A 14,264-nucleotide genomic window follows, 5' to 3' on the forward strand; every position below is an offset into this window, starting at 1 on the left:
CATTGAAAATCCTTTCGGTCTCGTGAAAGTTATGCGTCGCACCGTAAATAAAAATCGCTTCAATTTTTTCTTCCAATGGACGAGAATTGACCATTTCAGAGATTGTTGACGTGATACCTTTCTACTAGTAATATCGAAAACTAAATGAGAATATTCTAACTGAACAATGATGTTCATTGTCGTACTGACATTTTTAGTTGTTTTTATAAACAAAAAATAACTTAACAAACCTTATCGTGTTGTTGGAATTGCCATATGGCAGATAAAAAGGAATATTTCTAGAAAAATCGATATTAATTTGTTCGTCTTCGGGAAATTATTAACTGTTCCGCCATTTTGTAGTAGGTGAAGATATCGACTTCATATTCTAGGGTTGTGAAATATTCGTTAGGAGCTTCAAAATGATGTGTCAGTAGATCTTGACAGTTTCATCTGTCAATTTCACTTCAAAATAAAGTATTCATGCATCAATTTCATCATCTCAAATTTCAATTTTTTTAGTTGACCCGTTCAAAAAATAAAAGGGGAGGGTATTAAAGAAATGCACTGTATATGCAAAAATAAATTATAACAGATCAGTCAACCTCGTAGACAAATGTTGGCAGAATATGCATAACCCAATTGTAATGTCGAATAAAGTAGATAAATATTACTGGAGTTTTTCCCCAACACCAAATCGTTATTTTCAACACCTCGACACGTGTTTCGATCATCAAGTGATCATCTTCCTCTTGAAGAGGAACTTAGAGATAACTACTGAATCATTCGTGCTTGAAACTACTAGAATTCTGTAGCAATAAAATTCTAGCATTTAGAAATATCACCGACCGCAATAGAGAAAAGCTCTTTCTATGTTTCTCTTTTGGATGTAGCACGCATTCAGCTCTTTGGGGAATAATGAGAATTTAGGGTTTTTAGGTGATAGATACAAAAATAACTTTATCTTGCTATGTTTTGAGGGCCTGCACCTCTCTATGCATGGGTTGTGTTTTATAGATTTTACTTTTCAGGTCTTCACAGAAGAAACAACCATCGGGTGAGAAGTCTGGTTTGATAGTTCGCACTGGAACCTCTGGCGTTGAATGGACCATAATAATCTCCTGAGATCTCTGAGGACGCTAACTTGGCTAGCGAAACGCGTCGTAATTTTTGTTCTGGTGTTAGGGAAGTGTTTTCATTGGACAAGTCTGGTGCCAAAGAGGTCATTCAATGCCGCCTCTTTCAATTCTGCGCCTTGGAAAATGTTGACCTGAATACTGACAGAAAACAATGCGAAGAAATGGTAGAAATAAATTCCATCATACTGTTGTTTTAAAATGTCGACGCTGTTAGTGATAATAACTCAGATTGATTTTTGTTTGGTCACACTGAACATATTCAATATCTACCTGTTGATGTTTGATAACTACAAAAATGACAAGATACAGAAAATGTGTAAATGTATATTCTACATCTAATATACTTATTATATTTATCAGTCTATCAATTTCATTTCACCTATGCATTCAGTTTTTAGCTTTGATAAATATTTTCATTCATGTGTCAACGGCTATGTTGCATGCTTGCAATTTATGACACTTGATGTAATTTTTGACGATTCCTTTATCTTTCTCATATGATTGACCAAAAAATAACATTACCATAATATTTTCTAATTGATTCGGCCGTTACTCGATGAAGATCAATAGTAATTTCATAAAATAACTACACCTTACGAGTTGATCTTCACAAACTTCATTTTCAAATTAACTAGTGATCCAATCATTTTTCTAAAAAAGGTTGGATGTAACATGATTCATTTTTTCATAAAAAACAATTGATTTCTTGCCGATGTTTTTAATGAAACAATCGAACGGCTTTATCTGTGATTATGATAAGGTGGTGTCTGTTTTTTAATCAATGGCAGAAAGAAAAATAATGAAAAAAGGGTAAATTATTCCGGTATTCAACTTATTAAATTGAAATATGCAGTATTAAGACTGGTATTAACACTATCGTATTTTAGGATATGTATCATTTCGCTCAAAAGACTTATGGATAAATATGGTTGAACATCTAGAATAGTTGGATGATCAAAATCAAAAATGTGTTCATATTCTTTTTCATGTTCAACGAGAGCTGTGGGGTTGTTTATATTCAGTTTCTTAGAGTCTCTCATGTGTTCTGAAACTCGCGTTTTAAGATACCGCCAGGTTTGACCAACCTAGCATATGTGACAGCTTCCACAGTTCATTTGAAGGTGGTTGACAATGTTTCATTGTCTAATATAATATAAATTGATTTGAAAACCCTGAAAAAAGCAATTAAAAAATCAATAAGATTAACCGAAAATAATAATTTCATTAAACAAAAAACTGGAATTACAAGGAATTAACATACAAGCAACAACCAAACAAATAAAAACGGAAATGTTAATAAAAGCTGAAAAAATGAAAATTAAAAATTATTATTAACAAAAAATGAAAAATAAAGCAGATTTCAAACCAAGTTATGTCAAGACGTTTCGATTGTTAGTATCCACAACTTTACGAAAATCGGTAAAGGGAAAAGATGATTGTTTTTTCATTTTTTACCCATATATCAATTTTTAGCTCTCTAGTACAAATTTAGTTTTTTTAAAGTTTTTCGAAAATTTGACATTTGCCGATTTCTCAAATTTAGCCAAAACCTCAACAAAGTTAGTGCTTTATGCCTAACTTATCTTTCCAACGCATTTTTATTACCAATTGCATTTCTAAATACAACTTATTTCGCAAAAATTTAAAACACCAGAAAAAATGATGCAAAGTTGATACAGTTTTTAAAAACAAATAAATATTTCACTTTATTTCTACTTTTTGCGAAATAGCTTGATACATAAGCATAATTAAAAAATAATATCAATGAAAAGTCAATAATTTATTCTTTACTGCACTTTTCAAACAGTTAAACTTTGATTTACTAATTACGAAAAATTACAACGAAATTAAACTGAGGGTACTGTGGAAACAATTGAACTGAACTGAATAAGCAAAATATTTTATTGTCATATGACATTTGTTGAATAACTCAAAATAGTGTTTATCAGTTTTAAATTTAAAATACTTTATTCGTTGTCTAGTGTGTTGTTGAAAATGCTGAATCTTCAAGAGAAAATTGAAATCGTTTTAATATGCGGCGAGAATACCGGTCACCGACAAGTAGCTGATATTTTCAATGCCAGACATCCTGCAAGAAATATTCATCAGTCAACAGTTAGTAGGATAATAGCTAAGTTTAAATCTACCGGCTCGGTTGAGAATAATTTTAGAAAAGCACATCAGCCTTCTAGACATACTGAAGAAGTGGAATTTGAAATATGTTTGGATGTCGTAGAACATAAAAAAACAAATATTCAAGATATTGCAGATAGAACAGATGTTAACCGAGAGAGTGTACGACGTATTTTACACAAAAGTAAATTTACGTCTTATAAACCGAAATTTATCAATACATTAAAAGAAAGGGACTTCGATATGCGCTTGTATTTTTCTTTTTGGTTTCAAGGGAAAAAAGAAGAAAATTATCATTTTCCTTATCAAATTTCATGGACAGATGAAGCGACCTTCTCTTCAAATGGCGTTGTGAGCTCGCAAAACTGCAGGTGGTGGGCAAAAGAAAACCCACATTTCGTAATCGAATGTCGAGATCAATATTCGTTTAAGACGAATGTATGGTGTGGCATATTAAACGATCTAATCATAAAACCATGCTTTTTTAGACATAATTTAAATTCTGCGGACTACCTACACTTTGTAAATACCGAACTATCTGAAGTTTTGGATAATATGCCCCTTCAAGTAAGAAATGTTGTGTGGTATCAGTGTGATGGTGCACCTATTCATACTACAAGGGTGGTTAAAGAGCGTCTTTTGGAAATATTTAGGGGCAAAGTAATCAGTCGCAATATGGAACACTTTTGGCCGCCTAGATCTCCTGATATAACCCCACTAGATTTCTTCTTGTGGGGTTACTTAAAACAAAAGGTGTATAAGCAAAGACCTTTTCGAGATATAAACCATTTAGAGGCAGTTATTCGAGAATGTGTTGTGAGCACGAAACCCCGTAGTATAAAGAATGCAGTTAAAGATGTTTTAAAAAGGACAATTGATTGCATTGAACGTGGTGGAAGGCACACCGAAATGTGAATTTTTATTTTGTATTTCTATTGGTATTTACATGGTTTAGGCATAGGTTTCGGTTTGATTTAGTGTTCTTAATTTAAATTATAATTTATTTTAACAGATGTTTGTTTCTTCTCTTAGTTTAATTGCGTTGTAATTTTTCGTAATTAGTAAATCAAAGTTTAACTGTTTGAAAAGTGCAGTAAAGAATAAATTATTGACTTTTCATTGATATTGTTTTTTTAATTATGCTTATTTATCAAGCTATTTTGCAAAAAGTAGAAATAAAGTGAAATATTTATCTGTTTTTAAAAACTGTATCAACTTTGCATCATTTTTGGCATAATTTTTTCTGGTGTTTTAAATTTTTGCGAAATAAGTTGTATTTAGAATTGCAATTGGTAATAAAAATGCGTTGGAAAAATAAGTTAGGCATAAAGCACTAACTTTGTTGAGGTTTGGCTAAATTTGAGAAATCGGCAAATGTCAAATTTTCGAAAAACTGTAAAAAAACTAAATTTGTACTAGAAAGCTAAATATTGGCATATGGGTGAAAAATGAAAAACAATCACCTTTTCTCTTTACTGATTTTCGAAATTTCGGGCAATAACTACTTTTCTGAACATTTTTTGGAAAAAATGTCAAATTTGACAGGGAAGCAAAATCACTTGATCGGTCATATGCATGTCATTTGGCATCATTTTTAAAGCACAACCTAATGGAGATATCAAAAGTTGCTTGAAGAGATGAACAAAAAAAATCCCATTTGATGCGGACTTTATGTGTGACACTGTATATATGTACGTTTTGTTCAGTTGGGTTTATATTTTGTGGTTGAAACATCAAGGTTTCTTTAGCTGCCCTTACTTGAGGAGTTATCCATTTTTGTTTTTGTTCTTTAGGATCCATAGTTTCTTTTGATAGTGGAAAGCTTATATTATAGTAATACATGAAAGTACTTTCAAATATGTTGAATTTATCTTTAGCCATGTTATTTACATATATTTCGTTCCAACTTTCATTTCTCAGGTAGTTACTGAATGTTGTAATATTTTTTGTATTGTACCTTCTACTCCATTTTTCCCTAGTATTATTTAGCATTACGATATCAATATCCGAAATTAGTCCTACTGAATGGTTAGATAGTCCAATAAGTATAGTATAAGCACTGACAGAATCACAATTACTGAAAATGTTGCCCAAACAACTACCTTTATTGTGAGTTTTTTCATTAATCAGTTGTTGCAAACCAAATGACATGAACACCTGAATCAATCTTTGTGCATTGGAATCAATTTTGTTATCAAAATGGACATTAAAGTGACCTACCAGAAAAATATGAGTGTCTGTTTCAAAAGTTTCTGTACATTCTAAGATTTGTTCCATCTTCTGTAGGAACTGATCAATTTTCTTATAGTCAGGTGCTCTATACAAATTTATTATTATCAATTTCAGAGAGTTCACATAGCAAGTAGAGACTTCGCAAACCTGTTCACAAGAACGCTGAGTTTTAACTGATAGCTCAGTAGCATTGAAATTCTGGTGAACATAAATGCAGGAGCCTCCATTTTTTTTTTGTTTATCCTACAGAAATAGCTTACCATTCTGAAGTAGAAAATTATTGAATTCAATTTCACTCGCGTGAAACATGCGTATTTTATTGAAGAGTTGTTTGAAAGGAATTGTTCAATAGCCAGTATTTTGTTTCTGAGACATTGAATATTTTGATAGTATAAAGAGATGCCTTCTGAATGAATTTCATAGTTTGAGTGTAATTATTTATAAAAAAAAATTAGCTTGATGCCGCGTGTCTCCTTGAGTCACTTCCGATTTTTGTTGGGGAATATCAAGAAAGCGTTGTCCAAGTTTGAAATTGAAGCGACTAAACCCTTGGCCAAAAATTCGTGTCGTATATTTGCTGCTGTAGTTGTGGTTCAACTCCTATCATGAAGATTTGGTTACCTTATCTATTGCTATGTATGGGTAGTTTTTTCATATTAATGTTTTGTGACTTTGTACGGGTGTTTATGTATTTTTGTAAGTTACACCAGTGACTTTATCAGGTACTCTGGTAATGAACAGCCATATTTTCTTTTCTGAGTCCTCAGTTCCTCTTAATTCACTGTCTCCTTCACCACTACCTACTTTATGTCTCCTGCGTTTCACCACGGTTCTGAAGTCATCACTCTCAATTCCTCTACTTTCTTTTCTAATTTCTGTATTAGCATTATTGTCCCTTGCTGAATTTCTAATTTCATCAAACTTTTGCAAAGTATGAATCCTCATGAGTTCGGTGGAAACTTGCTTCATTCTTTCATTCGGGTCATCCTGTATACTAGAGCTTCCTCCCGCTTGAGGTCCATCATTTTGTTTTTCGGGTTCACCTTTGTTTTGTTTATAGAATGAGTCATGGTTTTGTTAGTGTTTGAATTTGTTTTTATGGGCTCAATTTTTTGTTGGTAGCTGTTTTGGTTCCCATCAATAGCGAGATCCTTTGAGTTTTTTGTTACTTTGTCGAATAGTTTTTCTTGAATAGGTTTAAGTTCCCAACACTGAATAAATTTTAATTTCAGAGTGTAAATTTTCTCGTTGAGTAAGAGTATTATGTGTTCCTTGTCTCTTATGATAGTTTCTTTGTCAGTTATGATTTGTTTCAGTAACTTGTTTTCCTCCATCAGGTAGCCGTCAATGGAATATGTTCCACTGCATTCCGTTTGTGATTCAGGTACGTGTTTACATTCTGCCCTTCTTAACTCACTTGATTGTTTCAAACAAGCAGGATGAAAGAATTTTGAACATTTGATACTTTTTACTTTATTTATAACTTTCCTTTGACAATGTTTACACTTGTGATATACTGTTTGAAACCTTTGGTGTAGTAATGGATATTACTGGAGTTTTTTTTTTCCCAACACCAAATCGATTGGTGTTGGGAAAAAACTCCAGTAGTATTCAATGTTTACACTTGATATTTTCGATTTCACAGAGCACAGATGGCAGACCATCTGCTGCTTCCGCCATATTTCATTCATTCAATGAATGAATATTTGAATTTTGAATGGGAGAACTCGCCAACGAAATAATATCTTTCGTATCCAGTGAGAACTTAATCGTAAACGAAGTGAAAAAAGCTCGGACCTATGAAGCGTCCGCGATGGCCAAGAACATTATGTTTTACAAAAACCCTATCAGATCCTTACTTTAGCCTCTCCACCGGAGATGTGCATCTGTGAATCTGTCGATTGTTCATATCGTGGGGCACACACTTTTCGGGCATTTTAACGTTCCCAATACGTTTTTAATCATAAAAATTGCATGTCCAATATACCACACTTGATATTATGTTTTACCTGTAATTACGATCCAAATTTATCTTATAGGAACTTTGGTCACAAGATATTTTTTTCATAGCAATGTACCATTTTTGAAATTTTTATTGATGTTGATCTACAGGTAACATATATAAATTATCTGTAGATGTGATTTTGTCTTCAATAAAATCAAACAGGTACTTCTTTTCATTACCTGCTTTGAATATTTCTACCTACCTGTCTCATTACTATTTGCTTATAAATATAGATAAATAGATGAATTTGATTATCAAACATCAGTTTTGTGGCTTACAGAGTACATTGAACACTTTGTGGAAGCCAGTCACGTGAAGGTGTATTGTAATACCTGTGACTGTGAATTTGAAATATAGTGTTTTCACTTCTTGGGGTGAGTAAACAGATAATAATATTTATTTGTAGTTCCTCATAACATATGAATTCAAATATTTATTTGATCTATAAAACTAAAAAAAAAATTAAATTAGGCTAGAAACATTATGTACCGGAAGGGTACTGTTGATCTTAGTTCTAGCCTTGAATAAACTAGAGAAAAAACAAAGAAAGTAGAAACAAATAAAAAAGGGGAAGAGAATACATGTAGAATGTTCATACTGAGAATTTTTCAGAAGCGATAAGATATTTCTACCGAATGTGTGTAATATGAATGACGTATGAATTGTTAACTAATAGTAATATCAATTACATTGATATTACTAGTCTGATCAACAAGTTCAAAAACATGAAATATGAAACATGAATATGAAATATGAAAGTCCTAAAAATATGAGCACTTTTCGGATATTCGATTCGGAATCACCTCTAGAAAAATGTTTTTGAAGGATTTTGGTGCAGGTAAAAAATTGCAATTGTTATTAACAGAATACGATTGAAGAAAAAAAGTTTCATCACCATTTTTCAAAAAGTTATTCAATTGTTAACTAACAAATTTATTCCCAATCTCCGTTGGCATAAATAATGGGATAAAAGGTATAAATAATTGGCCTATGAATTTTAAACTTCCGTACGATCCTGCTATAAAAGTTCATAAAAATTTATTAATTTGTTAATTATGATTTTTCATAACTATTGCACAATGAAATATCCGAACACCGTTGATAAAAAATTTTTTAAATTGACATTCAGATATGTTTGTTTTCACATACAGACATAGCTGACAAGACAGTCATTAACATAGTATATGAATTTTTACGTAATTTGTTTATTAAATTGTTTTAAACAAATAGAGAAATTCAATATTTCTGATTTTTTTTTCTATTTTGTTGTCTAGAGATAGGTATGATTGATTTTTTTTTTCTCAATTTCAATTTTTAATTGATTATTTTATTTTTTTATTTTACGATTGTTTAAATAATTAGTTAAGAAATAATTTTGTTTAAAAAATCATAATTAACAATGTGTTATAAACAGATAATGACCTACGTCATATTTTTTACAGCTGAAAGCTATATATATATATATATATATATATATATATATATATATATATATATATATATATATATATATATATATATATATATATATATATAGCAAACAGCCATATATAAAAGAGTGCCGTAATTTTTTTTAATTTATTTTAATACTTTCTCATATCAATCAATCAATAATCAGGAAGTTTAAAATTTATAGGCCAATTATTTATACCTTTTATCCCATTATTTATTGGGAAAAGTTTGTTAGTTAGGAATTGAATAACTTTTTGAAAAATGGCGATAAAACTTTTTTTCTACGGGACTCGACATTTTATGTTATAAAAAATTTATTTCTTTTCATTTTCTTTAGCAGCAGCGCGCGCATGCCGTAACAGCCGCGCGGAACCCTATTTTCAGCGTCAAATTAAAATTATAAATAATGGAGATAGAGTTTCAGGAGTCGGTACTTTTTTATCGGGCTTTTTTCAAAATTGCTTAAATATTCATATTTTTTTAAATCTTGTTTTGTTAATAACAATTGCAATTTTTTACCTGCACCAAAATCCTTCAAAAACATTTTTCTAGAGGTGATTTCGAATCGAATGAGCTGTGGCTCATATTTTTAGGACCTTTATTTCTATTTTTCATGTTTTTGAACTTGAAGAACTATACATATCTGTATCTGTATATTGCGTCATGACTGAATTAGTCCAAATAATGCAGGTAAAAATACTAAACCTTAGTCCAAGATAAACTCTGTTCCTGAAAACCAGAACTGCAACATCTCGATGCACGTTTTACCGACCGAGTTGACGTCTTCAGGAGGTGAAATTGTGTTTTCACTTCTTGAGGTGAGTAAACAGATAATATTTATTTGTAGTTTCTAAAAAAAACTACAAATGAGGTTACAAACAGCATGTACCGGAATGGTAATGTTGATTTTATTTCTAGCCTTGAAGAAACTAGAGAAAAAAACAATAGAAGGAGAGAGGGAAGAGGAAAAAAACATGTTAAATGTTCATACTGAGAATTTTCCAAAAGTATAAAATCTATGAAATCAATACCTTTCTGAACAGCGATATTTTTTGTAACAGCACTTAAAAAAGGGAACTTTACTAAATTTATATTTTTGTAGAATATTATTGTACAAACTATATACGTTATAGCTGAAGGATCGTCGATTTAGTTCGATGGGGCAGAGCGGAAAGTAACCCTTCAAACCTCCAATTCAAAGTGTGTACAAGGCTGCGAAATCTTATTTTGTTATACAAATATGCTCTTTACTCATTTCTTAACATGATATTGGTTTGGTTTCTTAGTAATTTATAATAGTTCCAATCAGTACCGTTCTTAGTTTTTTTGAATTATCTAAGCTTTATTCCTTAGACCTATTATCAGTTTCACATTATTAGAGGGCCATGGTTGGCCCTCTTATATATATATATGGCCCTCATATATATATATATATATATATATATATATATATATATATATATATATATATATATATATATATATATATATATATATATATATATATATATATATATATATATGAAGTGATCAAGTGACATCATTGATTCTTGTTGGCGTATTAATAATTTGTTTTCAATTGAAGCTATCAATGCAGTCTAACATTTTTTCTATATTATTTTCAGCAAGAAACAAGAGATTAATATTAACGTCGCCTCCGCATATTACTTCATCAAACATAATGGACCAAAACAGAGTTGTCGCAGACAGGTTCACTACGAAGCCTGCTGCTGAGGCATACTCCTGCAGGCAACTAGATATTGTTGATCCCGATGAAGAATGTAAGTACGATCCTTTTATGGTGACGGAGTACATTCAGGATATTTTCAAGTATATGAGGACCATGGAGGATAAGTATCCTATCAGAAAAGATTTCCTCAATGGTCGTGAGACAACCCCGAGGATGCGGCAAATGGTCATCGATTGGCTAGTGGGAGTGTGTTTGAATTTTAATATGCGTATTGAAACACTTCATATATGTGTTAGCCTTATTGATAGGTACATACAGGACAACGAGGCGGTACGAAATATATCCCAGTTAGTTGGGATATCTGCATTGTTTATAGCTGCTAAATACGAAGAGATCTACTATCCCTGCTTGTGTGATTTGAAGTTTACATGCAGCTACATTTATTCCGATAGGAAAATTCTACAGACCGAGAGAGACATACTGCGTAAGCTCGATTTCGGCCTGGGTCGCCCGGTATCCATTCATTTTTTGAAGAGGTACGGTCATATTGCTAAGGTAAACACTATTCACCATGTGCTGGGTAAATATATGTTGGAGCTGGCACTTATGGAATATGATATGGCCCACGTTAAACCTTCGCTTCAAGCTGCTGCAGCCTGTTGCCTGTCAATAGGAATTCTGAATGGCATTAGCGATTTGTCGAGTCTTTGGAATCCAACCCTCATCTATTATACGGGTTACGAATATGCTGACTTTGAAGACGTTCTAGTTTGTTTAGCAAAAATTCTGATGACAAGTGACACTTCCAGTTTTCAAACTATCAGGAGGAAGTATGCTGGGCCGGAATGTCAACAAATAAGTTCGAATTCGTTGTTAAAGGGGTCTCTTGTGAGGAGGCTTGTCGGTATGGCAACTCACCAGTAATGGAACATTTTTTATTGATTTGTTTATTGATGTGTTTGTTTGTTTAGTTCGTGGTGTAGTTGAGAACTAATTTTGTTGAATTTATTTTGATGTTTCAATAAATATATTTAAAAAGCACTGTTTTTCAGTTCTTACTTTGTTTCAACGTTATGAGTTTCCCAGTAATTTCAGAAACAATTGGAATCAACTTTTTTGACTTTTGCTTCTCCGTCCTGTTATGCATTCAATTCTGAAATGTTTATAAGGTGCTCAAAGAACGGAACATATTGAAATGCACACATCGGAAAAGTCTAGGGATATTTTTATAACATACTAAATATCATAAAAATAAATGCATGAGGTCGTTTAATTTCGATTAAATTGGTACACTCGACCACCCTGTAGATTTCTATGGGTTGAACAAAGCCTGCAAAAACGGTAACTAATCTTTCATCAAGTTTTTTACAAACTGTAGGTTTTCGGCTGAAATGAATAATCTGAAAGTGTCGAGTTTGTACATTCTATGCAGTTCTTGCTCAGCAATTAAACTGGAAATATTGTGCTTTAAAATGGAATGCCGTCACTTACCATTGGCTGAGATGAATAGAGCTGTAGGGCTTCTTCAAGGTGGCATGCGACAAAATGATGTAGCTCTTCGTTTTGGGGTCTCCCAAAGTGTTATCAGTCGATTGTGGCGGCGTTTCCGTGAAACTGGCGGTCCAGCCGAACAACATCCAGGGCGAGGACGCGCTACAACTGCAGTTCAAGACCGATTTTTTGTCTTAACCGCAAGAAGACAACCGACAATCACAGCACCTGAGTTGGTTAACGTGTTGCAGCAGACGCACCAGGTAACCATTGGTCGTGATACTGTCAGATATCGACTGCATGAATCAGATCTCCACAACAGAAGGCCACTTAGATGTCCACCTTTGTCGAGAGGCAATCGCGGTAGAAGATTAGCGTGGTGTCAAGAACATCAAAACTGGGATGCAAATGATTGGGCCACAGTTTTGTTTACAGACGAATCCAGATTTGGATTTCATCCAGATTCTCGTCGAGTAAGACTGTGGAGACGACCTGGAAATGATGAACGGTTGAGACACGTCCAGGAAGTCCACACATACAGAGGTGGTACAGTAATGCTATGGGGCGGAATCATGATCGGCAGCAGAACCGATCTCGTTTTTCCAAATCGCTCCCTCACAGCTCGACAGTACCTCGACACCATTCTTCTACCTATCGTCCGTCCGTTTGCTGGTGCTGTTGGTGAAAACTTCCACCTAATGCACGATAATGCTCGTCCACATGTCGCGCCTCTAGTGACTGACTGGCTCACCAACGAAGGAGTTGATGTATTGCCATGGCCAGCATAATCACCGGACCTGAATCCCATCGAGCATGTGTGGGACATGCTTCAACGAAGAATTACTCCGCATATGGGGAACATTCACACAACGTTTCAATTGAGAGAGCTTTTAATCGCTGAATGGGCAAATGTACCTCAACAAGACATTGACAATCTCATTTTGTCGATGCACGATAGATGTAGGGCAGTAATAAACCAGCGTGGAGGCCATACTTTGTACTGATTCCATTTTTTTTTGTATTATGATTTTTTTTCGGGGTGCCAAAGAAGAGTCATATTTTTTTTAGTTTTGCTTGTATGCGCACTCAGTATTTTTGACCATTTAATAAATTTTGTTGTAAGTTACATTCGTTTAATAATCACCCGTCAACTTTTTTTTCCCTAAAGCGATCTAAAAAAAAATTATTGCCATTTTTAAAAATATCCCTAGACTTTTCCGATGTGTGTAGATTGTTATATATGATAAAAGATTAGGAGTGAGTATCAGAAGACGTTTTTTGAAAAGCTTGAATCACTGAATGGTTTTGTGAAATACTTTTTTTGGGAGACTTCAACGCAGTCTCATTTTATCTGGTCCAACTTATTTTGAATCTGTATTCATTGCGGAGTTTATGAGCTTAATCATCGTTATTGAAATAACTCTTAAAATAATGGAGATAGGACAAAGACAAAGTCTTTTTCGTTCTCCTTTTCGCGCTCTAACCCTGTTATTTATAAAAAATTTTGACAATTGTTTACAAAATCTGTTTTTATGGCAAAACCTAGTTGCCGAAGACAGGTTCACTAAAAAGTCTGATGTCGAGTCATACTACTGCGGGCAACTCGATATTGATGATCCCGATGAAGACTGCAGAAATGATCCTTATATGGTGACCGCATATGTTCAGGATATTTTCAAATATATGAGAACCTTGGATGGACGTGAAACAACTCCGAAGATGCGAGAAATACTCGTCGACTGGCTGGTGCAGATGCCATTGAAATTCAAAATGCGTATTGAAACACTTTATATGTGTGTAAGCCTTATTGACAGATACTTACAGGACAACAAGGTGGGACGTAATACATATCAGTTAGTTGGGACATCTGTTAGCCGCTAAATACGAAGAGACGTTCTATCCCTGCATGTATGATTTGAAGTTCATAGGCGGTCGTATTTATTCTGGAAAAAAAATCTTCAAATGGAGAGAGACATACTGGTTGACCTCAATTTCGGTCTGGGTCGCCCCTCATCCACTGAATTTTTGAGAAGGTCAGATTGCTAAGGTACGCAGGGTTCACCATGTCTTAGGTAAATATATGTTGGAGCTGGCACTTATGGAAAACGGCATGAGCCACGTTAAACCATCGCTTCAGGCTGCT

At 33.3% G+C, this 14,264-nt stretch overlaps 3 protein-coding genes across 6 annotated transcripts in view; 2 read left to right on the plus strand and 1 right to left on the minus strand.

Moving 5' to 3' along the window:
* Nucleotides 1-1,477, plus strand: part of LOC141487223 (G2/mitotic-specific cyclin-B2-like) — a 36,092-nt gene extending 34,615 nt beyond the window's left edge. For all 3 annotated transcript variants that reach the window (XM_074186041.1, XM_074186042.1, XM_074186040.1), the window contains one exon: nt 1,011-1,477. In XM_074186041.1, the coding sequence (XP_074042142.1) occupies nt 1,011-1,040 (30 nt within the window). In that variant the 3' untranslated portion in view covers nt 1,041-1,477. The remainder of the gene's footprint in view (nt 1-1,010) is intronic.
* The window catches only part of LOC111505023 (uncharacterized), a 209,147-nt gene that overhangs the window by 85,012 nt on the left and 109,871 nt on the right, over nt 1-14,264 (minus strand). The gene's annotated exons all lie outside the window — the stretch shown is intronic.
* LOC111516618 (G2/mitotic-specific cyclin-B) lies at nt 6,628-11,708 on the plus strand. 2 transcript variants are annotated; one of them, XM_074186204.1, is made up of 2 exons: nt 6,628-7,862; nt 10,566-11,708. In XM_074186204.1, exon 2 carries the CDS (start codon nt 10,622-10,624, stop codon nt 11,552-11,554), a length of 933 nt encoding a protein of 310 aa, XP_074042305.1. In that variant the 5' UTR covers nt 6,628-7,862; nt 10,566-10,621; the 3' UTR covers nt 11,555-11,708. The 2 variants fall into 2 exon arrangements, with proteins under 2 accessions (XP_074042305.1, XP_074042304.1); XM_074186203.1 differs by having other exon boundaries at nt 6,628-6,867; nt 10,566-11,705.

This window comes from Leptinotarsa decemlineata, unplaced genomic scaffold (genome assembly GCF_025532065.1).
Source record: "Leptinotarsa decemlineata unplaced genomic scaffold, Ldec_3_MD MMD2_tig00078422_RagTag_RagTag, whole genome shotgun sequence".
NCBI lineage: Eukaryota > Metazoa > Arthropoda > Insecta > Coleoptera > Chrysomelidae > Leptinotarsa > Leptinotarsa decemlineata.